This window comes from Oncorhynchus gorbuscha, linkage group LG11, assembly GCF_021184085.1.
Source record: "Oncorhynchus gorbuscha isolate QuinsamMale2020 ecotype Even-year linkage group LG11, OgorEven_v1.0, whole genome shotgun sequence".
NCBI classification, from domain to species: domain Eukaryota; kingdom Metazoa; phylum Chordata; class Actinopteri; order Salmoniformes; family Salmonidae; genus Oncorhynchus; species Oncorhynchus gorbuscha.
Window position 1 is genome coordinate 2776408 of NC_060183.1, and position 24117 is coordinate 2800524.

The following is a 24117-nucleotide window of genomic DNA, read 5'->3' on the forward strand; positions in this document are numbered from 1 at the left end:
TGTCCTGGAGGGGTTAGAGGATAGTCCTCCATCTTACCATGTACTGGAGGGGGTATAGAGGATAGTCCTCCATCTTACCATGTACTGGAGGGGGGTAGAGGATAGTCCTCCATCTTACCTTGTCCTGGAGGGGGTTAGAGGATAGTCCTCCATCTTACCATGTACTGGAGGGGGTATAGAGGATAGTTCTCCATCTCACCATGTACTGGAGGGGGGTAGAGGATAGTCCTCCATCTTACCTTGTCCTGGAGGGGGGTATAGAGGATAGTCCTCCCTCTTCTGAAACTGTTGATCTGCAAGACACCTATAAACCACAACATAGAGATAAAGAACACAGTCAACAGAGACAGACAGACACTTGTCTACTTTACATTGTAGAGAAATATAAACATGTGAAACTAGGAGAGGCTATTTTCAGGAAAGGCTGTTGGCCCGAGGGATGAACGTTAATGTCCCGGGGCCCGAGGGGAAATTTGTCTTAGGCCGGGATTCAATCCGATCGCGCTTTGTCAGCTAGGCACCTTTTAAAAGGCAATGTTTCCGTGTTTCACATTTAAAGTAACGCTGCGTATGTCAGTTTAATCGGGCGTAAGCGCGCTGTAACACACATCTACAGCCGATCGGATTGAATCTGGGCCTGCTGTTAATAACCAGTGTACTGATGACTGTAAACGTCTACCTGGCTGTTCCAGTCAGACTGTTCTTGAAGAGCAGACCATGCTAACTGAGCAGCTTGTTGTTTGGCCTGTTTGGCTGTCTTACCCAAACCATTTGGGTATTCTCTCTGGTCAATCAATACTTTATAAACGAATCTGTGTGGGGACAAAATAGGTCATATTTTTTTCAGTGACATTGAATGACAGTTGGGATGTGATCTTCTCATAGTGTCTGTAGACTCACTGAGGGTCGTGTGACGGTCCGCTCTTCTCCACCAGTTTAAAGTCAAGAAACCGTTTGGTTTTCTGACAGTAGTGGTTGAGTATACCTATGAAGTTGGTCTCTGTTGTAATGAAGCTGTATCGTTCTGGAACATTCTGTTCTGGGCTCATGTTCATGTGTTCAACCTTCTCACTGGAAGACATCAAGAAATCAAAACACAATGTTTATGCTAGGCTGCTAATTACGTGACAGATATGCTTCAATAACAGACGACTACAGCTACGGAGGAGTACAGACGACTACAGCTACGGAGGAGTACAGACGACTACAGCTACGGAGGAGTACAGACGACTACAGCTACGGAGGAGTACAGACGACTACAGCTACGGAGGAGTACAGACGACTACAGCTACGGAGGAGTACAGACAACTACAGCTACGGAGGAGTACAGACGACTACAGCTACGGAGGAGTACAGACGACTACAGCTACGGAGGAGTACAGACGACTACAGCTACGGAGGAGTACAGACGACTACAGCTACGGAGGAGTACAGACGACTACAGCAGATTACAGACGACTACAGCTACGGAGGAGTACAGACGACTACAGCAGAGTACAGACGACTACAGCAGAGCACAGACGACTACAGCTACGGAGGAGTACAGACGACTACAGCTACGGAGGAGTACAGACGACTACAGCAGAGCACAGACGACTACAGCTACGGAGGAGCACAGATGACTACAGCTACGGAGGAGCACAGACGACTACAGCTACGGAGGAGCACAGACGACTACAGCTACGGAGGAGCACAGACGACTACAGCTACGGAGGAGCACAGATGACTACAGCTATGGAGGAGCACAGACGACTACAGCTACGGAGGAGCACAGACGACTACAGCTACGGAGGAGCACAGACGACTACAGCTACGGAGGAGCACAGACGACTACAGCTACGGAGGAGTACAGACGACTACAGCTACGGAGGAGTAAAGACGACTACAGCTACGGAGGAGCACAGACGACTACAGCTACGGAGGAGCACAGACGACTACAGCTACGGAGGAGTACAGACGACTACAGCTACGGAGGAGTAAAGACGACTACAGCTACGGAGGAGTACAGACGACTACAGCTACGGAGGAGCACAGACGACTACAGCTACGGAGGAGCACAGACGACTACAGCTACGGAGGAGTACAGACGACTACAGCTACGGAGGAGTACAGACGACTACAGCTACGGAGGAGTACAGACGACTACAGCTACGGAGGAGTACAGACGACTACAGCAGATTACAGACGACTACAGCTACGGAGGAGTACAGACGACTACAGCAGAGTACAGACGACTACAGCAGAGTACAGACGACTACAGCTACGGAGGAGTACAGACGACTACAGCTACGGAGGAGTACAGACGACTACAGCTACGGAGGAGTACTTGGTAATATATGCACTGGAGATTCAGAGAACAATAAAATAGAGAAATGTTTTGTCTTACCTGAGGACCACAACCTTTGGATTTAATTCCTCCTTGTGTTTTCCAGTGGTGCCATTGCAGTTTTCATCTGCATTCTTGAAAATAAAACATTGTTAACTTCCCCACTATTGTTAAATACCATTTAGATTATCCTTCCATGAGATATAGTGTGTCTACGATGTGGCCTAATAACCCTTACCCCTGTAGTCTGACTACGGCCACATAACTCCAGATAGACCTGCATTGCTGCTTCCTCCTTAGCCTCCTTCTTCGTGTTCCCAAAGCCCTCTGGGTATTCTTTCTCACCTACCACATACCTACAGCATCTGACATAGAACACACACACACCTTTAGTTTTGGATAAGACCCTTCGCAACGGCAATAGTAAGTGAATAACTTTAGAGTACTGTATGAAGTGTTACTGTGAGGTGTTGTTGGGTCCAACACGCGTTTCCTCCAAAGCCTTTAGAGACAGCTTGTTCTTCTGGCTGTGTTCATTCAGCCAGCACACGTAGTTGGGCTGGGAGATAACTGCTCGGACAGGAGGGGCTGGAGACGGAGCCGGTGACGGAGAACATGAAACCGACTGTTGAAAAACATTACGCAGGCCGTCAGGTCTCAAACTGTATGTTTGATGTTCCCACAAGTCAATATATTCTGTAACTAAACATTCCATACGATAGTACGGTCTGTGTCAATCAAAATATCCCCTGGGACTGTATTTCAGAGGAGGAGTGCTGAGTTAGATTCAGTTCAGCCTCTTACATCACAATTAATAATGTGATATAGACAGAGGGACCTGATCCTAGATCAGCACTCTGCGATGCTTGATACATATGGCCCTGGTCAACGCCTGTTACCATCAGTAGAATAAAAAGAAAAGGCTGTTCTTACTGCATCCTTCTGCTCTGTCGTCTCCATCATGCCAGCCAGAGCATGTTTATCCTTCTGCTCTGTCGTCTCCATCATGCCAGCCAGAGCATGTTTATCCTTCTGCTCTGTCGTCTCCATCATGCCAGCCAGAGCATGTTTATCCTTCTGCTCTGTCGTCTCCATCATGCCAGCCAGAGCATGTTTATCCTTCTGCTCTGTCATGCCAGCCAGAGCATGTTTATCCTTCTGCTCTGTCGTCTCCATCATGCCAGCCAGAGCATGTTTATCCTTCTGCTCTGTCGTCTCCATCATGCCAGCCAGAGCATGTTTAGCAGCATTCTGTTTGGCCTCTTTCTTGTTCTTCCCAACCCCGTTAGGATAGGCATGGCCTTTAATCACCACCCTCAGAGTGAAGCTGGGGGAAAAGGGGAATGTTTAAGGCAATAATTAATGAATAAATGACTGAATGAGTTAATTAAATGAATGAATTATTTCATGATTACAGTACAGACTACATTTTAGTCATTTAGCAGATGCTCTTACACAAAACAACTACAGTAGGTGAGACCATCTTAAGTTAACTAGGTGGGACCATCTTAAGGTAACTAGGTGAGACCATCTTAAGGTAACTAGGTGGGACCATCTTAAGGTAACTAGGTGGAACCATCTTAAGGTAACTAGGTGAGACCTACTTAAGGTAACTAGGTGAGACCACCTTCAGGTAAGTAGGTGGGACCATCTTCAGGTAACTAGGTGGGACCATCTTAAGGTAACTAGGTGGGACCATCTTAAGGTAACTAGGTGGGACCATCTTAAGGTAACTAAGTGGGACCATCTTAAGGTAACTAAGTTGGACCATCTGTCCACGTCTGTGAGGTCCTTCAGCGTCTCCTGGAGAACCAGCTTTTCTTTAAAGCGGAGAAGTGTGAATTCCATCGCTCCACCATCTCCTTCCTAGGATACGTCATCGCTGCTGGACATATACAGATGGATCCAGACAGGGTGAGAGCGATGGTGGATTGGCCTCAACCCGCATCCAGAATGCAGCTGCAACTTTTTCTGGGATTTGCCTACCGCCGCTTCATCTGAGGTTACAGCACCCTGGCTTCCCCTCTCAGCACTCACCGCTCCCAAGGTTCCTTTCACGATTCACTACAGCCCCCACCTTAATCAATCCGGAACTGTCCAGTCAGTTCATGGTGGAGGTCGACGACTCGAATGACTCGGAGTGGGGGCCGTCCTGGCCCAGCGTTCTACCCAGGACCAAAAGCTGCACCCCTGTGCTTTTCTCTCCCATCATCGTACCCCTGCTATGATGTGGGTAATCGAGTACTCCTTGTCGTCAATATGGCATTGGAGGAGTGGAGGCACTGGTTGGAGGGGGCGGAACACCCATTCTTATTGTGAACTGACCATAAGAACCTGGAATATCTCCGCACCTCCAAGCGCCTCAACTCTAGGCAGGTTCGTTGGGCCCTGTTATTCACCCGTTTCAATTTCACTCTCTCCTACCGCCCGGCGTCCAAGAATGTGAAACCTGACGCACTCTCAAATTTGTATAGCCATGCTGCTACTCCATCTGACCCCGAGACCATCCTCCCTACTTCCTGTCCAACGGCTGCAGTCGTCTGGGGTATAGAGAGCCTGGTCTGTAAGGTGCAGCAGAACCCGATAGGGGATCTGGCTAACCGGATGTTTGTCCCAGACTCTGCCCGTTCTCCGGTCCTGGAATGGGCACATACATTAGAATCATCTTTAGCAGCGATTACAGCTCTAATCGAGTCTGTCTCGGTAAATCTCTAAGTGCGTTACACACCTGGATTGAGCAAACTTTGCCCATTATTCTTTTCAAAATTCTTCAAGCTCTGTCACATTGGTTGTTGATCATGGCTAGACAACCATTTTCAGGTCTTGTCATAGATTTTCAAGCAGATTTAGGTCAAAACTGTAACTTCCTTCTTTCCACTCTGTCATTTAGGTTAATATTGTGGAGTAACTACAATGTTGTTGATCCATCCTCAGTTTCCTCCTATCACAGCCATTAAACTCTGTCATTTAGGTTAATATTGTGGAGTAACTACAATGTTGTTGATCCATCCTCAGTGTTCTCATATCACAGCCATTAAACTCTGTTATTTAGGTTAATATTGTGGAGTAACTACAATGTTGTTGATCCATCCTCAGTTTCCTCCTATCACAGCCATTAAACTCTAACTGTTTTACAGTCACCATTGGTCTCATGGTGAAATCTCTGAGCAGTTTCCTTCCTCTCCGGCAACTGAGTTAGGAAGGACGTCTGTATCTTTGTAGTGACTGGGTGTATTGATACACCAGTGTAATTAATAACTTCACCGTGACCAAAGGGAGATTCAATGTCTTTGGAAAACATTATTGGTCTTTGTGGTTGAATCTGTGTTTGAAATTCACTGCTTGTCTGAGGAACCTTGTCTGAGGAACCTTGTCTGGGGAACCTTACAGATAATTGTATGTTTTGGGGTACAGAGATGAGGTAGTCATGAAACATTATTGTTAAACACTATTATAGAACTATTAGTCCATGCTATTAGTCCTATTTATTATAGTATAGCACCATTAGTCCATGCTATTAGTCCTATTTATTATATTATAGCTCTATTAGTCCATGCTATTAGTCCTATTTATTATATTATAGCACTATTAGTCCATGCTATTAGTCCTATTTATTATATTATAGCTCTATTAGTCCATGCTATTAGTCCTATTTATTATATTATAGCACTATTAGTCCATGCTATTAGTCCTATTTATTATATTATAGCTCTATTAGTCCATGCTATTAGTCCTATTTATTATATTATAGCACTATTAGTCCATGCTATTAGTCCTATTTATTATATTATAGCACTATTATTCCATGCTATTAGTCCTATTTATTATATTATAGCACTATTAGTCCATGCTATTAGTCCTATTTATTATATTATAGCACTATTAGTCCATGCTATTAGTCCTATTTATTATATTATAGCGCTATTAGTCCTATTTATTATATTATAGCACTATTAGTCCATGCTATTAGTCCTATTTATTATATTATAGCACTATTAGTCCATGCTATTAGTCCTATTTATTATATTATAGCACTATTAGTCCATGCTATTAGTCCTATTTATTATATTATAGCACTATTAGTCCATGCTATTAGTCCTATTTATTATATTATAGCACTATTAGTCCATGCTATTAGTCCTATTTATTATATTATAGCACTATTAGTCCATGCTATTAGTCCTATTTATTATATTATATGCTATTAGCTATTAGTCCATGCTATTAGTCCTATTTATTATATTATAGCACTATTAGTCCATGCTATTAGTCCTATTTATTATATTATAGCTCTATTAGTCCATGCTATTAGTCCTATTTATTATATTATAGCACTATTAGTCCATGCTATTAGTCCTATTTATTATATTATAGCACTATTAGTCCATGCTATTAGTCCTATTTATTATATTATAGCACTATTAGTCCATGCTATTAGTCCTATTTATTATATTATAGCACTATTAGTCCATGCTATTAGTCCTATTTATTATATTATAGCACTATTAGTCCATGCTATTAGTCCTATTTATTATATTATAGCACTATTAGTCCATGCTATTAGTCCTATTTATTATATTATAGCACTATTAGTCCATGCTATTAGTCCTATTTATTATATTATAGAGCTATTAGTCCATGCTATTAGTCCTATTTATTATATTATAGCACTATTAGTCCATGCTATTAGTCCTATTTATTATATTATAGCACTATTAGTCCATGCTATTAGTCCTATTTATTATATTATAGCTCTATTAGTCCATGCTATTAGTCCTATTTATTATATTATTATTAGTCCATGCTATTAGTCCTATTTATTATATTATAGCACTCCATGCTATTAGTCCTATTTATTATATTATAGCACTATTAGTCCATGCTATTAGTCCTATTTATTATATTATAGCACTATTAGTCCATGCTATTAGTCCTATTTATTATATTATAGCACTATTAGTCCATGCTATTAGTCCTATTTATTATATTATAGAGCTATTAGTCCATGCTATTAGTCCTATTTATTATATTATAGCACTATTAGTCCATGCTATTAGTCCTATTTATTATATTATAGAGCTATTAGTCCATGCTATTAGTCCTATTTATTATATTATAGCACTATTAGTCCATGCTATTAGTCCTATTTATTATATTATAGCACTATTAGTCCATGCTATTAGTCCTATTTATTATATTATAGCACTATTAGTCCATGCTATTAGTCCTATTTATTATATTATAGCACTATTAGTCCATGCTATTAGTCCTATTTATTATATTATAGCTATTAGTCCATGCTATTAGTCCTATTTATTATATTATAGCACTATTAGTCCATGCTATTAGTCCTATTTATTATATTATAGCACTATTAGTCCATGCTATTAGTCCTATTTATTATATTATAGCACTATTAGTCCATGCTATTAGTCCTATTTATTATATTATAGCACTATTAGTCCATGCTATTAGTCCTATTTATTATATTATAGCACTATTAGTCCATGCTATTAGTCCTATTTATTATATTATAGCTACTATTAGTCCATGCTATTAGTCCTATTTATTATATTATAGCACTATTAGTCCATGCTATTAGTCCTATTTATTATATTATAGCACTATTAGTCCATGCTATTAGTCCTATTTATTATATTATAGCACTATTAGTCCATGCTATTAGTCCTATTTATTATATTATAGCACTATTAGTCCATGCTATTAGTCCTATTTATTATATTATAGCACTATTAGTCCATGCTATTAGTCCTATTTATTATATTATAGCACTATTAGTCCATGCTATTAGTCCTATTTATTATATTATAGCACTATTAGTCCATGCTATTAGTCCTATTTATTATATTATAGCTCTATTAGTCCATGCTATTAGTCCTATTTATTATATTATAGCACTATTAGTCCATGCTATTAGTCCTATTTATTATATTATAGCACTATTAGTCCATGCTATTAGTCCTATTTATTATATTATAGCACTATTAGTCCATGCTATTAGTCCTATTTATTATATTATAGCACTATTAGTCCATGCTATTAGTCCTATTTATTATATTATAGCACTATTAGTCCATGCTATTAGTCCTATTTATTATATTATAGCACTATTAGTCCATGCTATTAGTCCTATTTATTATATTATAGCACTATTAGTCCATGCTATTAGTCCTATTTATTATATTATAGCACTATTAGTCCATGCTATTAGTCCTATTTATTATATTATAGCACTATTAGTCCATGCTATTAGTCCTATTTATTATATTATAGCACTATTAGTCCATGCTATTAGTCCTATTTATTATATTATAGCTCTATTAGTCCATGCTATTAGTCCTATTTATTATATTATAGCACTATTAGTCCATGCTATTAGTCCTATTTATTATATTATAGCACTATTAGTCCATGCTATTAGTCCTATTTATTATATTATAGCACTATTAGTCCATGCTATTAGTCCTATTTATTATATTATAGCACTATTAGTCCATGCTATTAGTCCTATTTATTATATTATAGCACTATTAGTCCATGCTATTAGTCCTATTTATTATATTATAGCTCTATTAGTCCATGCTATTAGTCCTATTTATTATATTATAGCACTATTAGTCCATGGAGCTTATTATGTGACAAGTTCTACTCCTATTTATTTTGTGATTTGTTAAGCAAAGTTGTTCTATTTAGGATTACCATAACAAAAGGAGTTGAATACTTATTGACTAAAGACATTTCAGTTTTTCATTTTTAATTCATTTGTAAAAATTTCAAAAAACATAATTCCATTTTTTTTACTTTATGGGGTATTGTGTATGGCGAAGTGATAAACAACCTCTATTGAATCCATTTTAATGTCAGGCTGTAACAAAACAAGTCTAGAGGTGTGACTACTCTCTGAAGGCAATGCAGCTCTGCCAGTTGAATAGACTTACGTTTTCATGTGATCCGGTCCTTCTGTTCTAACCTCCTCAAACTTGATGTCAGAGATCTGACGTTGTCTCTGAGCATACTCGCACAGTATGGAGATATAGTTTGTGGAATCCATTGCTTAAAATGTTGTTGAATCTGTAAGAAATAGCAGGGGAAGAAAAAACAAAGGAATATCAAATCAAGACAACAATTATTTCAAATTATGAATGATACACAGTAACAAAGCTGGGGCCTGGATTGTTTTGTGCGCATAATCAATAAGCGTAAGTTAGCTAATAAATTGATATGCAACCATTATTAAGGACACAAGCTCCTTATCAAAGGTGAGAGCGACCATGGCTGATAGTGTTTATTTGGCCTTTATTTAACTAGGCAAGTCAGTTAAGAACAAATTCTTATTTTCAATGACAGCCTAGGAACAGTGGGTTAACTGCCTGTTCAGGGGCAGAATGACAGATTTGTACCTTGTCAGCTCTGGGGTTTGAACTTGCAACCTTCCGGTTACTAGTCCAACGCTCTAACCACTAGGCTACCCTGCCACCCCATGGAGGTCTCTCCTTCCGGTTAGTTCAATTGGCAAACAATAAATAAACATTCTGCAACAATGCTCAAAGTCATAACATAGTGCTAATATCGTTTTCATAACTTCAGGGCCGTCCACACCAAGAACGAGAACTATAACTTCAGGGCCGTCCACACCAAGAACGAGAACTATAACTTCAGGGCCGTCCACACCAAGAACGAGAACTATAACTTCAGGGCCGTCCACACCAAGAACGAGAACTATAACTTCAGGGCCGTCCACACCAAGAACGAGAACTATAACTTCAGGGCCGTCCACACCAACAAAGAGAACTATAACTTCAGGACCGTCCACACCAACAAAGAGAACTATAACTTCAGGGCCGTCCACACCAAGAACGAGAAATATAACTTCAGGGCCGTCCACACCAACAAAGAGAACTATAACTTCAGGACCGTCCACACCAACAAAGAGAACTATAACTTCAGGACCGTCCACACCAAGAACGAGAACTATAACTTCAGGGCCGTCCACACCAACAAAGAGAACTATAACTTCAGGGCCGTCCACACCAAGAACGAGAACTATAACTTCAGGGCCGTCCACACCAAGAACTATAACTTCAGGGCCGTCCACACCAAGAACGAGAACTATAACTTCAGGGTCGTCCACACCAAGAACGAGAACTATAACTTCAGGGCCGTCCACACCAAGAACGAGAACTATAACTTCAGGGCCGTCCACACCAAGAACGAGAACTATAACTTCAGGGCCGTCCACACCAAGAACGAGAACTGTAACTTCAGGGCCGTCCACACCAACAAAGAGAACTATAACTTCAGGGCCGTCCACACCAACAAAGAGAACTATAACTTCAGGGCCTTCCACACCAAGAATGAGAACTATAACTTCAGGGCCGTCCACACCAAGAACGAGAACTATAACTTCAGGGCCGTCCACACCAACAAAGAGAACTATAACTTCAGGGCCGTCCACACCAACAAAGAGAACTATAACTTCAGGGCCGTCCACACCAAGAACGAGAACTATAACTTCAGGGCCGTCCACACCAAGAACGAGAACTATAACTTCAGGGCCGTCCACACCAAGAACGAGAACTATAACTTCAGGGCCGTCCACACCAAGAACGAGAACTATAACTTCAGGGCCGTCCACACCAAGAACGAGAACTATAACTTCAGGGCCGTCCACACCAACAAAGAGAACTATAACTTCAGGGCCGTCCACACCAAGAACGAGAACTATAACTTCAGGGCCGTCCACACCAAGAACGAGAAATATAACTTCAGGGCCGTCCACACCAAGAACTATAACTTCAGGGCCGTCCACACCAAGAAATATAACTTCAGGGCCGTCCACACCAAGAACGAGAACTATAACTTCAGGGCCGTCCACACCAAGAACGAGAACTATAACTTCAGGGCCGTCCACACCAAGAAAGAGAACTATAACTTCAGGGCCGTCCACACCAACAAAGAGAACTATAACGATATAGATATTTTGGATCGTTCTAATTCAAGTGAACAGGAGCGTTCACACTACAACTATAACCACAAAAAGACTGAAGAACGATAACCAGAGCAATCGTTTGGATTACTTCCTGTCCCTTCCAATTAGAAACCATTGACAACCAGTAGTGTAGTGCAGGGTATACCCACTTATTTTTCACTGGGCATTGCGTATACTCACTTCTTAATCCCCATGATGCGTATCAAAATCATGTACTGGGGTTATACACCGTATCAATTAATAAGGCTGATGGAATAGATCAGAATGTTTAGCTTAGAATGCTGATAAACCAGTATTTCTTCACATTTTAAGAGCAGCAATGTGCAGACGACGGTAGGCCTATCCTCAAAATGTTCCAAAATGCAATTAGCGGAAAATACAGTTCTAAAATGCACACGGCAGTTTCATGGACAGAGATGGACTAATACGACTAGGATAATGCAGTTTCATGGACAGAGATGGACTAATACGACTAGGATAATGCAGTTTCATGGACAGAGATGGACTAATACGACTAGGATAATGCAGTTTCATGGACAGAGATGGACTAATACGACTAGGATAATGCAGTTTCATGGACAGAGATGGACTAATACTAGGATAATGCAGTTTCAGGATAATGCAGTTTTTCATGGACAGAGATGGACTAATACGACTAGGATAATGCAGTTTCATGGACAGAGATGGACTAATACGACTAGGATAATGCAGTTTCATAATGCAGTTTCATGGACAGAGATGGACTAATACGACTAGGATAATGCAGTGGACTTCATGGATAATGCAGAGATGGACTAATACGACTAGGATAATGCAGTTTCATGGACAGAGATGGACTAATACGACTAGGATAATGCAGTTTCATGGACAGAGATGGACTAATACGACTAGGATAATGCAGTTTCATGGACAGAGATGGACTAATACGACTAGGATAATGCAGTTTCATGGACAGAGATGGACTAATACGACTAGGATAATGCAGTTTCATGGACAGAGATGGACTTTCAAGATGGACGACTAGGATAATGCAGTTTCATGGACAGAGATGGACTAATATGACTAGGATAATGCAGTTTCATGGACAGAGATGGACTAATATGACTAGGATAATGCAGTTTCATGGACAGAGATGGACTAATACGACTAGGATAATGCAGTTTCATGGACAGAGATGGACTAATACGACTAGGATAATGCAGTTTCATGGACAGAGATGGACTATGGACAGAGATGGACTAATACGACTAGGATAATTTCTGGACTAATACGACTAGGATAATGCAGTTTCATGGACAGAGATGGACTAATACGACTAGGATAATGCATGGACAGAGATGGACTAATACGACTAGGATAATGCAGTTTCATGGACAGAGATGGACTAATACCTAGGATAATGCAGTTTCATGGACAGAGATGGACTAATACGACTAGGATAATGCAGTTTCATGGACAGAGATGGACTAATACGACTAGGATAATGCAGTTTCATGGACAGAGATGGACTAATACGACTAGGATAATGCAGTTTCATGGACAGAGATGGACTAATACGACTAGGATAATGCAGTTTCATGGACAGAGATGGACTAATACGACTAGGATAATGCAGTTTCATGGACAGAGATGGACTAATACGACTAGGATAATGCAGTTTCATGGACAGAGATGGACTAATACGACTAGGATAATGCAGTTTCATGGACAGAGATGGACTAATACGACTAGGATAATGCAGTTTCATGGACAGAGATGGACTAATACGACTAGGATAATGCAGTTTCATGGACAGAGATAATGCAGGATAATGCAGTTTCATGGACAGAGATGGACTAATACGACTAGGATAATGCAGTTTCATGGACAGAGATGGACTAATACGACTAGGATAATGCAGTTTCATGGACAGAGATGGACTAATACGACTAGGATAATGCAGTTTCATGGACAGAGATGGACTAATACGACTAGGATAATGCAGTTTCATGGACAGAGATGGACTAATACGACTAGGATAATGCAGTTTCATGGACAGAGATGGACTAATACGACTAGGATAATGCAGTTTCATGGACAGAGATGGACTAATACGACTAGGATAATGCAGTTTCATGGACAGAGATGGACTAATACGACTAGGATAATGCAGTTTCATGGACAGAGATGGACTAATACGACTAGGATAATGCAGTTTCATGGACAGAGATGGACTAATCAGACGACTAGGATAATGCAGTTTCATGGACAGAGATGGACTAATACGACTAGGATAATGCAGTTTCATGGACAGAGATGGACTAATACGACTAGGATAATGCAGTTTCATGGACAGAGATGGACTAATACGACTAGGATAATGCAGTTTCATGGACAGAGATGGACTAATCTTACGACTAGGATAATGCAGTTTCATGGACAGAGATGGACTAATACGACTAGGATAATGCAGTTTCATGGACAGAGATGGAATACGACTAGGATAATGCAGTTTCATGGACAGAGATGGACTAATACGACTAGGATAATGCAGTTTCATGGACAGAGATGGACTAATACGACTAGGATAATGCAGTTTCATGGACAGAGATGGACTAATACGACTAGGATAATGCAGTTTCACGGACAGATATTGACTAATACGACTAGGATAATGCAGTTTCATGGACAGAGATGGACTAATACGACTAGGATAATGCAGTTTCACGGACAGAGATGGACTAATACGACTAGGATAATGCAGTTTCATGGACAGAGATGGACTAATACGACTAGGATAATGTAGTTTCATGGACAGAGATGGACTAATATGACTAGGATAATGCAGTTTCATGGACAGAGATGGACTAATACGACTAAGATAATGCAGTTTCATGGACAGAGATGGACTAAAACGACTAGGATAATGCAGTTTTATGGACAGAGATGGACGTATCCCTTAGAAATGTAGAAAGAGGGGAGATCTAAAGATGCAACAACTATCACTGTTTGCTAATATGACTAGGATAATGCCTTTGGCTGCTAGACATGAAAGGAAATGGAAACCAATAGAAAAAGGAAAACGCATTTGAGGACTTCTTTATAAAATAATAGCCTCCATTTTTCGGTGTTTTTAGGCTATATGCTACTTTAAAGCAAGGTAAGACATGCCTTATTATATTATTAATGTCAATATGCCTTGTCAATTGCTGTTTTGGTTAGTGATTATTGTCTTATTGTCAGGCGTGTGCGTACTGGTAGAGAAGTCAGGTGCAGGAGAGCAGAGAGTTGTGAACAGGCGCAGACTTTATTTAGGATCAAAACAACAGACGGACGCAACAGCGTCAAACCTCCAGCCAATTGGCAAAAGTGCAAAGCGCGCAAAACAGTCACAAAAGCTTTATGTTTAACAAAAAAACATACTTCGTGAATCAACTCGGATAATAGAAAACCAGCCTGGCGCGTTACATAAAACACGTAACAAAAACAATTCCACACAAGGACATGGGGGGGAACATAGGAATATATATATACAACGTGATTAGGGAATATAAACCAGCTGTGCGGGGAACAAGACAAAACAAATGGAACAATAAAAATGGAGCGACGATGGCTAGAAGGCCGGTGACGTCGACCGCCGAAAGAAACAAGGAGAGGGGACGACTTTGGCTGAAGTCGTGACACTTATTTCAATGTAGAGCCTCCAGCTCAACATGCCTCAGCTAACCCTCTTGTTCCAGCTCCCACACATTTGGTGACCTCACCTGGTTTAATTGATGTCTCTAGAGACAATAGCTCTCTCATCGTCACTCAATGCCTAGGTTTACCTCAACTGTATTCACATCCTACCATTCCTTTGTCTGTACATTATGCATTGAATATATTCTACCGCGCCCAGAAACCTGCTCCTTTAACTCTCTGTCCTGAACGTACTAGACAACCAGTTCTTATAGCCTTTATCCGTACCCTTATCCTACTCCTCCTCTGATGTATAGGTTAATCCAGGCCCTGCAGTGCCTAGCTCCACTCCTATTCCCCAGGTGCTCTCATTTGTTGACTTCTGTAACCGTAAAAGCCTTGGTTTCATGCATGTTAACATTAGAAGCCTCCTCCCTAAGTTTGTCTTATTCACTGCTTTAGCACACTCTGCCAACCTGGATGTCCTAGCTGTGTCTGAATCCTGGCTTGGGAAGGCCATCAAAAACCCTGAAATTTTCATCCCTAACTATAACATTTTCCGACAAGATAGAACTGTCATAGCGGAGTTGCAATCTACTGCAGAGATAGCCTGCAGAGTAGCCTGCAGAGTTCTGTCTTACTATCCAGGTCTGTGCCCAAACAATTTGAACTTCTACTTTTGAAAATCCACCTTTCCAGAAACAAGTCTCTCACTGTTGCCGCTTGCTATAGACCATCTTCTGCCCCCAGCTGTGCCCTGGACACCATATGTGTCCAGGGCACAGCTGGGGGCAGAAGATGGTCTATAGGGCACAGTAGAAGTTCAAATTGGTCCTTCTGTAGCTCAGTTGGTAGAGCATGGCGCTTGTAACGCCAGGGTAGTGGGTTCGATCCCCGGGACCACCCATACGTAGAATGTATGCACACATGACTGTAAGTCGCTTTGGATAAAAGCGTCTGCTAAATGGCATATATTATTATTATTATATTATTATTATTATATTATTATTATTATTATTATTATTATTATATTATTATTATTATTATTATTATTATTATTATTATATGTGAATTGATTGCCCCCCATCTATCTTCAGAGCTCGTGCTGCTAGGTGACCTAAACTGGGACATGCTTAACACCCCGGCCATCCTACAATCTAAGCTTGATGCCCTCAATCTCACACAAATGATCAATGAACATACCAGGTACAACCCCAAATCCGTAAACACAGGCACCCTCATAGATATCATCCTAACCTGCCTTTAAAATATACTGCTGTCTTCAACCAGGATCTCAGTGATCACTGCCTCATTGCCTGCGTCCGTAATGGGTCTGCTACCAAATACTAATTGAGTGTATGTAAACTTCTGACCCCTGGGAATGTGATGAAAGAAATTAAATATTAAATAAATCATTCTCTCTACTATTATTCTGACATTTCAAATTCTAAAAATAAAGTGGTGATCCTAAATGACCTAAGACAGGGAATTTTTTACTAGAATTACATGTCAGGAATTGTGAAAAACTGAGTTTAAATGTATTTGGTTAAGGTGTATGTAAACTTCCGACTTCAACTTTCGACTCTGTCAATCACCATATTCTTATCGGCAGACTCAGTAGCCTCGGTTTTTCGGATGACTGCCTTGCCTGGTTCACCAATTACTTTGCAGACAGAGTTCAGTGTGTCAAATCGGAGGGCATGCTGTCCGGTCCTCTGGCAGTCTCTATGGGGGTGCCACAGGGTTCAATTCTCGGGCCGACTCTTTTCTCTGTATATATCAATGATGTTGCTCTTGCTGCGGGCGATTCCCTGATCCACCTCTACGCAGACGACACCATTCTATATACTTTCGGCCCGTCATTGGACACTGTGCTATCTAACCTCCAAACGAGCTTCAATGCCATACAACACTCCTTCCGTGGTTTCCAACTGCTCTTAAACGCTAGTAAAACCAAATTCATGCTTTTCAACCGATCGCTGCCTGCACCCGCATGCCCGACTAGCATCACCACCCTGGATGGTTCCGACCTTGAATATGTGAACATCTATAAGTACCTAGGTGTCTGGCTAGACTGCAAACTCTCCTTCCATACTCATATCAAACATCTCCAATCGAAAATCAAATCAAGTCGGCTTTCTATTCCGCAACAAAGCCTCCTTCACTCATGCCGCCAAGCTTACCCTAGTAAAACTGACTATCCTACCGATCCTCGACTTTGGCGATGTCATCTACAAAATTGCTTCCAACACTCTACTCAGCAAACTGGATGCAGTTTATCACAGTGCCATCCGTTTTGTCACTAAAGCACCTTATACCACCCACCACTGCGACTTGTATGCTCTAGTCGGCTGGCCCTCGCCACATATTCGTCGCCAGACCCACTGGCTCCAGGTCATCTACAAGTCCATGCTAGGTAAAGCTCCGCCTTATCTCAGTTCACTGCTCACGATGGCAACACCCATCCGTAGCACGCGCTCCAGCAGGTGTATCTCACTGATCATCCCTAAAGCCAACACCTCATTCGACCGCCTTTCGTTCCAGTACTCTGCTGCCTGTGACTGGAACGAATTGCAAAAATCGCTGAAGTTGGAGACTTTTATCTCCCTCACCAACTTCAAACATCAGCTATCTGAGCAGCTAACCGATCGCTGCAGCTGTACATAGTCTATTGGTAAATAGCCCACCCATTTTCACCTACCTCATCCCCATACTGTTTTTATTTATTTACTTTTCTGCTCTTTTGCACACCAATATCTCTACCTGTACATGACCATCTGATCATTTATCACTCCAGTGTTAATCTGCAAAATTGTAATTATTCGCCTACCTCCTCATGTCTTTTGCACACATTGTATATAGACTCCCCTTTTTTTCTACTGTGTTATTGACTTGTTAATTGTTTACTCCATCTGTGTTGTCTGTTCACACTGCTATGCTTTATCTTGGCCAGGTCGCAGTTGCAAATGAGAACTTGTTCTCAACTAGCCTACCTGGTTAAATAAAGGTGTTCTCAACTAGCCTACCTGGTTAAATAAAGGTGAAATAAAATAAACTGTACATGTCAACATATGGGACTGTGGGTCAATTAACCTTGTTGGAGTGGGAGCCCTGATTCTAGTTAGTGAGCTAGGCAGGCCACTGCCTGGGTAGGTCTCCCACTTAGAAGTGCCAGATGGAGAGGGGGCCGGGGGTAGGTTGACCTCAGATCTCGCCTTTGAAACAGTTCAGATCAGAGATTGTCATGTTCTTTCTCTTCACTTCGTTTCCCCCTGCTGGTCGTATTAGGTTACCTTCTCTTCTTTTCCTTCCCCCAGCTTTTCCTCATCTCCTCTAACTACCTCGTTTACTCTCTCCCACCTGTTCCCTTTTTTCCCTCTGATTAGGTCTCTATTTCTCTCTCTGTTTCTGCTTCTGTCTTTGTCAGATTCTCGTTTGCTTCACCCTTGTCCCGTCCTGTCGTAATTTGCCTCTTCATCAGATGCTACGTGTTATCAGGTACCTCTGTCCTCTACAACCCGCGCCTACCCGGAGAGACCAGCGGTCTGTTGCCGCTAACCCTGCTATTCTCCTCTGCTGCTAGAAGGGGACTCTCCTGTAAAGATCAGAGGACTTTATGATTTATTTGTCGCCCTCTCTGCGGGTTGTCTATTTTGTTAATCGATACATCTGAAGAGGATATATGTCTTCCCTGTGTTTGGACATTAAAAGACTCTGTTTCTGTTAAACCGCTTTTGGGTCCTCACTCACCTGCATAACAGAGATATTGCCTCTGCGTATTGAAACAGGTCAGATCAGAGATATTGTCTCTGCGTATTGAAACAGGTGAGATCAGGGATATTGACCACCAGGTGTACCCTGGCTTTATGTGGCTGAGCGATGAGGAGACAGACCACCACGTATACCCTGGCATTATGTGGCTGAGTGATGAGACAGACCATCAGATATACCCTGGCATTATGTGGCTGAGTGATGAGACAGACCATCAGATATACCCTGGTATTATGTAGTCATGAGGAGACAGACCACCAGATATACCCTGGTATTATGTAGTCATGAGGAGACAGACCAGATATACCCTGGTATTATGTGGCTGAGTGAGGAGACAGACCAGATATACCCTGGTATTATGTAGTCATGAGACAGACCATCAGATATACCCTGGTATTATGTAGTCATGAGACAGACCAGATATACCCTGGTATTATGTAGTCATGAGGAGACAGACCACCAGATATACCCTGGTATTATGTAGTCATGAGGAGACAGACCAGATATACCCTGGTATTATGTAGTCATGAGGAGACAGACCAGATATACCCTGGTATTATGTAGTCATGAGGAGACAGACCACCAGATATACCCTGGTATTATGTAGTCATGAGGAGACAGACCAGATATACCCTGGTATTATGTAGTCATGAGGAGACAGACCAGATATACCCTGGTATTATGTAGTCATGAGGAGACAGACCAGATATATCCTGGTATTATGTAGTCATGAGGAGACAGACCAGATATACCCTGGTATTATGGAGACAGACCACCAGATATACCCTGGTATTATGTAGTCATGAGGAGACAGACCAGATATACCCTGGTATTATGTAGTCATGAGGAGACAGACCAGATATACCCTGGTATTATGTAGTCATGAGGAGACAGACCACCAGATATACCCTGGTATTATGTAGTCATGAGGAGACAGACCACCAGATATACCCTGGTATTATGTAGTCATGAGGAGACAGACCAGATATACCCTGGTATTATGTAGTCATGAGGAGACAGACCAGATATACCCTGGTATTATGTAGTCATGAGGAGACAGACCAGATATATCCTGGTATTATGTAGTCATGAGGAGACAGACCAGATATACCCTGGTATTATGGAGACAGACCACCAGATATACCCTGGTATTATGTAGTCATGAGGAGACAGACCACCAGATTTACCCTGGTATTATGTAGTCATGAGGAGACAGACCAGATATACCCTGGTATTATGTAGTCATGAGGAGACAGACCACCAGATATACCCTGGCATTATGTGGCTGAGTGATGAGACAGACCATCAGGTATACCCTGGCATTATGTGGCTGAGTGAGGAGACATACCACCAGATATACCCTGGCATTATGTGGCTGAGTGATGAGGAGACAGACCCGATATACCCTGGCATTATGTGGCTGAGTGATGAGGAGACAGACCATCAGATATACCCTGGCATTATGTGGCTGAGTGATGAGACAGACCATCAGGTATACCCTGGCATTATGTGGCTGAGTGATGAGGAGACAGACCTGATATACCCTGGCATTATGTGGCTGAGTGATGAGGAGACAGACCTGATATACCCTGGCATTATGTGGCTGAGTGATGAGGAGACAGACCTGATATACCCTGGCATTATGTGGCTGAGTGATGAGACAGACCATCAGGTATACCCTGGCATTATGTGGCTGAGTGATGAGGAGACAGACCTGATATACCCTGGCATTATGTGGCTGAGTGATGAGGAGACAGACCATCAGGTATACCCTGGCATTATGTGGCTGAGTGATGAGGAGACAGACCATCAGGTATACCCTGGCATTATGTGGCTGAGTGATGAGGAGACAGACCTGATATACCCTGGCATTATGTGGCTGAGTGATGAGGAGACAGACCTGATATACCCTGGCATTATGTGGCTGAGTGATGAGGAGACAGACCCGATATACCCTGGCATTATGTGGCTGAGTGATGAGGAGACAGACCTGATATACCCTGGCATTATGTGGCTGAGTGATGAGGAGACAGACCTGATATACCCTGGCATTATGTGGCTGAGTGATGAGGAGACAGACCTGATATACCCTGGCATTATGTGGCTGAGTGATGAGGAGACAGACCTGATATACCCTGGCATTATGTGGCTGAGTGATGAGGAGACAGACCCGATATACCCTGGCATTATGTGGCTGAGTGATGAGGAGACAGACCTGATATACCCTGGCATTATGTGGCTGAGTGATGAGGAGACAGACCTGATATACCCTGGCATTATGTGGCTGAGTGATGAGGAGACAGACCTGATATACCCTGGCATTATGTGGCTGAGTGATGAGGAGACAGACCTGATATACCCTGGCATTATGTGGCTGAGTGATGAGGAGACAGACCTGATATACCCTGGCATTATGTGGCTGAGTGATGAGGAGACAGACCTGATATACCCTGGCATTATGTGGCTGAGTGATGAGGAGACAGACCCGATATACCCTGGCATTATGTGGCTGAGTGATGAGGAGACAGACCTGATATACCCTGGCATTATGTGGCTGAGTGATGAGGAGACAGACCTGATATACCCTGGCATTATGTGGCTGAGTGATGAGGAGACAGACCTGATATACCCTGGCATTATGTGGCTGAGTGATGAGGAGACAGACCTGATATACCCTGGCATTATGTGGCTGAGTGATGAGGAGACAGACCTGATATACCCTGGCATTATGTGGCTGAGTGATGAGGAGACAGACCTGATATACCCTGGCATTATGTGGCTGAGTGATGAGGAGACAGACCTGATATACCCTGGCATTATGTGGCTGAGTGATGAGGAGACAGACCTGATATACCCTGGCATTATGTGGCTGAGTGATGAGGAGACAGACCTGATATACCCTGGCATTATGTGGCTGAGTGATGAGGAGACAGACCTGATATACCCTGGCATTATGTGGCTGAGTGATGAGGAGACAGACCTGATATACCCTGGCATTATGTGGCTGAGTGATGAGGAGACAGACCTGATATACCCTGGCATTATGTGGCTGAGTGATGAGGAGACAGACCTGATATACCCTGGCATTATGTGGCTGAGTGATGAGGAGACAGACCTGATATACCCTGGCATTATGTGGCTGAGTGATGAGGAGACAGACCTGATATACCCTGGCATTATGTGGCTGAGTGATGAGGAGACAGACCTGATATACCCTGGCATTATGTGGCTGAGTGATGAGGAGACAGACCTGATATACCCTGGCATTATGTGGCTGAGTGATGAGGAGACAGACCTGATATACCCTGGCATTATGTGGCTGAGTGATGATGAGACAGACCTGATATACCCTGGCATTATGTGGCTGAGTGATGAGGAGACAGACCTGATATACCCTGGCATTATGTGGCTGAGTGATGAGGAGACAGACCTGATATACCCTGGCATTATGTGGCTGAGTGATGAGGAGACAGACCTGATATACCCTGGCATTATGTGGCTGAGTGATGAGGAGACAGACCTGATATACCCTGGCATTATGTGGCTGAGTGATGAGGAGACAGACCTGATATACCCTGGCATTATGTGGCTGAGTGATGAGGAGACAGACCTGATATACCCTGGCATTATGTGGCTGAGTGATGAGGAGACAGACCTGATATACCCTGGCATTATGTGGCTGAGTGATGAGACAGACCTGATATACCCTGGCATTATGTGGCTGAGTGATGAGGAGACAGACCTGATATACCCTGGCATTATGTGGCTGAGTGATGAGGAGACAGACCTGATATACCCTGGCATTATGTGGCTGAGTGATGAGGAGACAGACCCGATATACCCTGGCATTATGTGGCTGAGTGATGAGGAGACAGACCTGATATACCCTGGCATTATGTGGCTGAGTGATGAGGAGACAGACCTGATATACCCTGGCATTATGTGGCTGAGTGATGAGGAGACAGACCTGATATACCCTGGCATTATGTGGCTGAGTGATGAGGAGACAGACCTGATATACCCTGGCATTATGTGGCTGAGTGATGAGGAGACAGACCTGATATACCCTGGCATTATGTGGCTGAGTGATGAGGAGACAGACCTGATATACCCTGGCATTATGTGGCTGAGTGATGAGGAGACAGACCCGATATACCCTGGCATTATGTGGCTGAGTGATGAGGAGACAGACCTGATATACCCTGGCATTATGTGGCTGAGTGATGAGGAGACAGACCTGATATACCCTGGCATTATGTGGCTGAGTGATGAGGAGACAGACCTGATATACCCTGGCATTATGTGGCTGAGTGATGAGGAGACAGACCCGATATACCCTGGCATTATGTGGCTGAGTGATGAGGAGACAGACCTGATATACCCTGGCATTATGTGGCTGAGTGATGAGGAGACAGACCTGATATACCCTGGCATTATGTGGCTGAGTGATGAGGAGACAGACCTGATATACCCTGGCATTATGTGGCTGAGTGATGAGGAGACAGACCCGATATACCCTGGCATTATGTGGCTGAGTGATGAGGAGACAGACCTGATATACCCTGGCATTATGTGGCTGAGTGATGAGGAGACAGACCTGATATACCCTGGCATTATGTGGCTGAGTGATGAGGAGACAGACCTGATATACCCTGGCATTATGTGGCTGAGTGATGAGGAGACAGACCTGATATACCCTGGCATTATGTGGCTGAGTGATGAGGAGACAGACCTGATATACCCTGGCATTATGTGGCTGAGTGATGAGGAGACAGACCTGATATACCCTGGCATTATGTGGCTGAGTGATGAGGAGACAGACCTGATATACCCTGGCATTATGTGGCTGAGTGATGAGGAGACAGACCTGATATACCCTGGCATTATGTGGCTGAGTGATGAGGAGACAGACCTGATATACCCTGGCATTATGTGGCTGAGTGATGAGGAGACAGACCTGATATACCCTGGCATTATGTGGCTGAGTGATGATGAGACAGACCTGATATACCCTGGCATTATGTGGCTGAGTGATGAGGAGACAGACCTGATATACCCTGGCATTATGTGGCTGAGTGATGAGGAGACAGACCTGATATACCCTGGCATTATGTGGCTGAGTGATGAGGAGACAGACCTGATATACCCTGGCATTATGTGGCTGAGTGATGAGGAGACAGACCTGATATACCCTGGCATTATGTGGCTGAGTGATGAGGAGACAGACCTGATATACCCTGGCATTATGTGGCTGAGTGATGAGGAGACAGACCTGATATACCCTGGCATTATGTGGCTGAGTGATGAGGAGACAGACCTGATATACCCTGGCATTATGTGGCTGAGTGATGAG

At 42.7% G+C, this 24117-nt stretch overlaps 1 protein-coding gene across 2 annotated transcripts in view; it reads right to left on the reverse strand.

Annotated features, from left to right (window-relative positions):
* eif2ak2 (eukaryotic translation initiation factor 2-alpha kinase 2) overlaps window positions 1–24117 on the reverse strand; it is a 192670-nt gene that overhangs the window by 162949 nt on the left and 5604 nt on the right. Inside the window, exons 2-10 of one of the 2 annotated variants that reach the window (XM_046368415.1) lie at window positions 9286–9418; window positions 3565–3653; window positions 3260–3438; window positions 2788–2951; window positions 2565–2691; window positions 2387–2460; window positions 901–1071; window positions 680–812; window positions 240–304 (exon numbers count right to left, since the gene is read on the reverse strand). In XM_046368415.1, the coding sequence (XP_046224371.1) occupies window positions 240–304; window positions 680–812; window positions 901–1071; window positions 2387–2460; window positions 2565–2691; window positions 2788–2951; window positions 3260–3438; window positions 3565–3653; window positions 9286–9398 (1115 nt within the window). In that variant the 5' untranslated portion in view covers window positions 9399–9418. Of the gene's footprint in view, window positions 1–239; window positions 305–679; window positions 813–900; window positions 1072–2386; window positions 2461–2564; window positions 2692–2787; window positions 2952–3259; window positions 3453–3564; window positions 3654–9285; window positions 9419–24117 lie in introns of those variants that run through there. The other variant, XM_046368413.1, reaches the window with a different exon arrangement.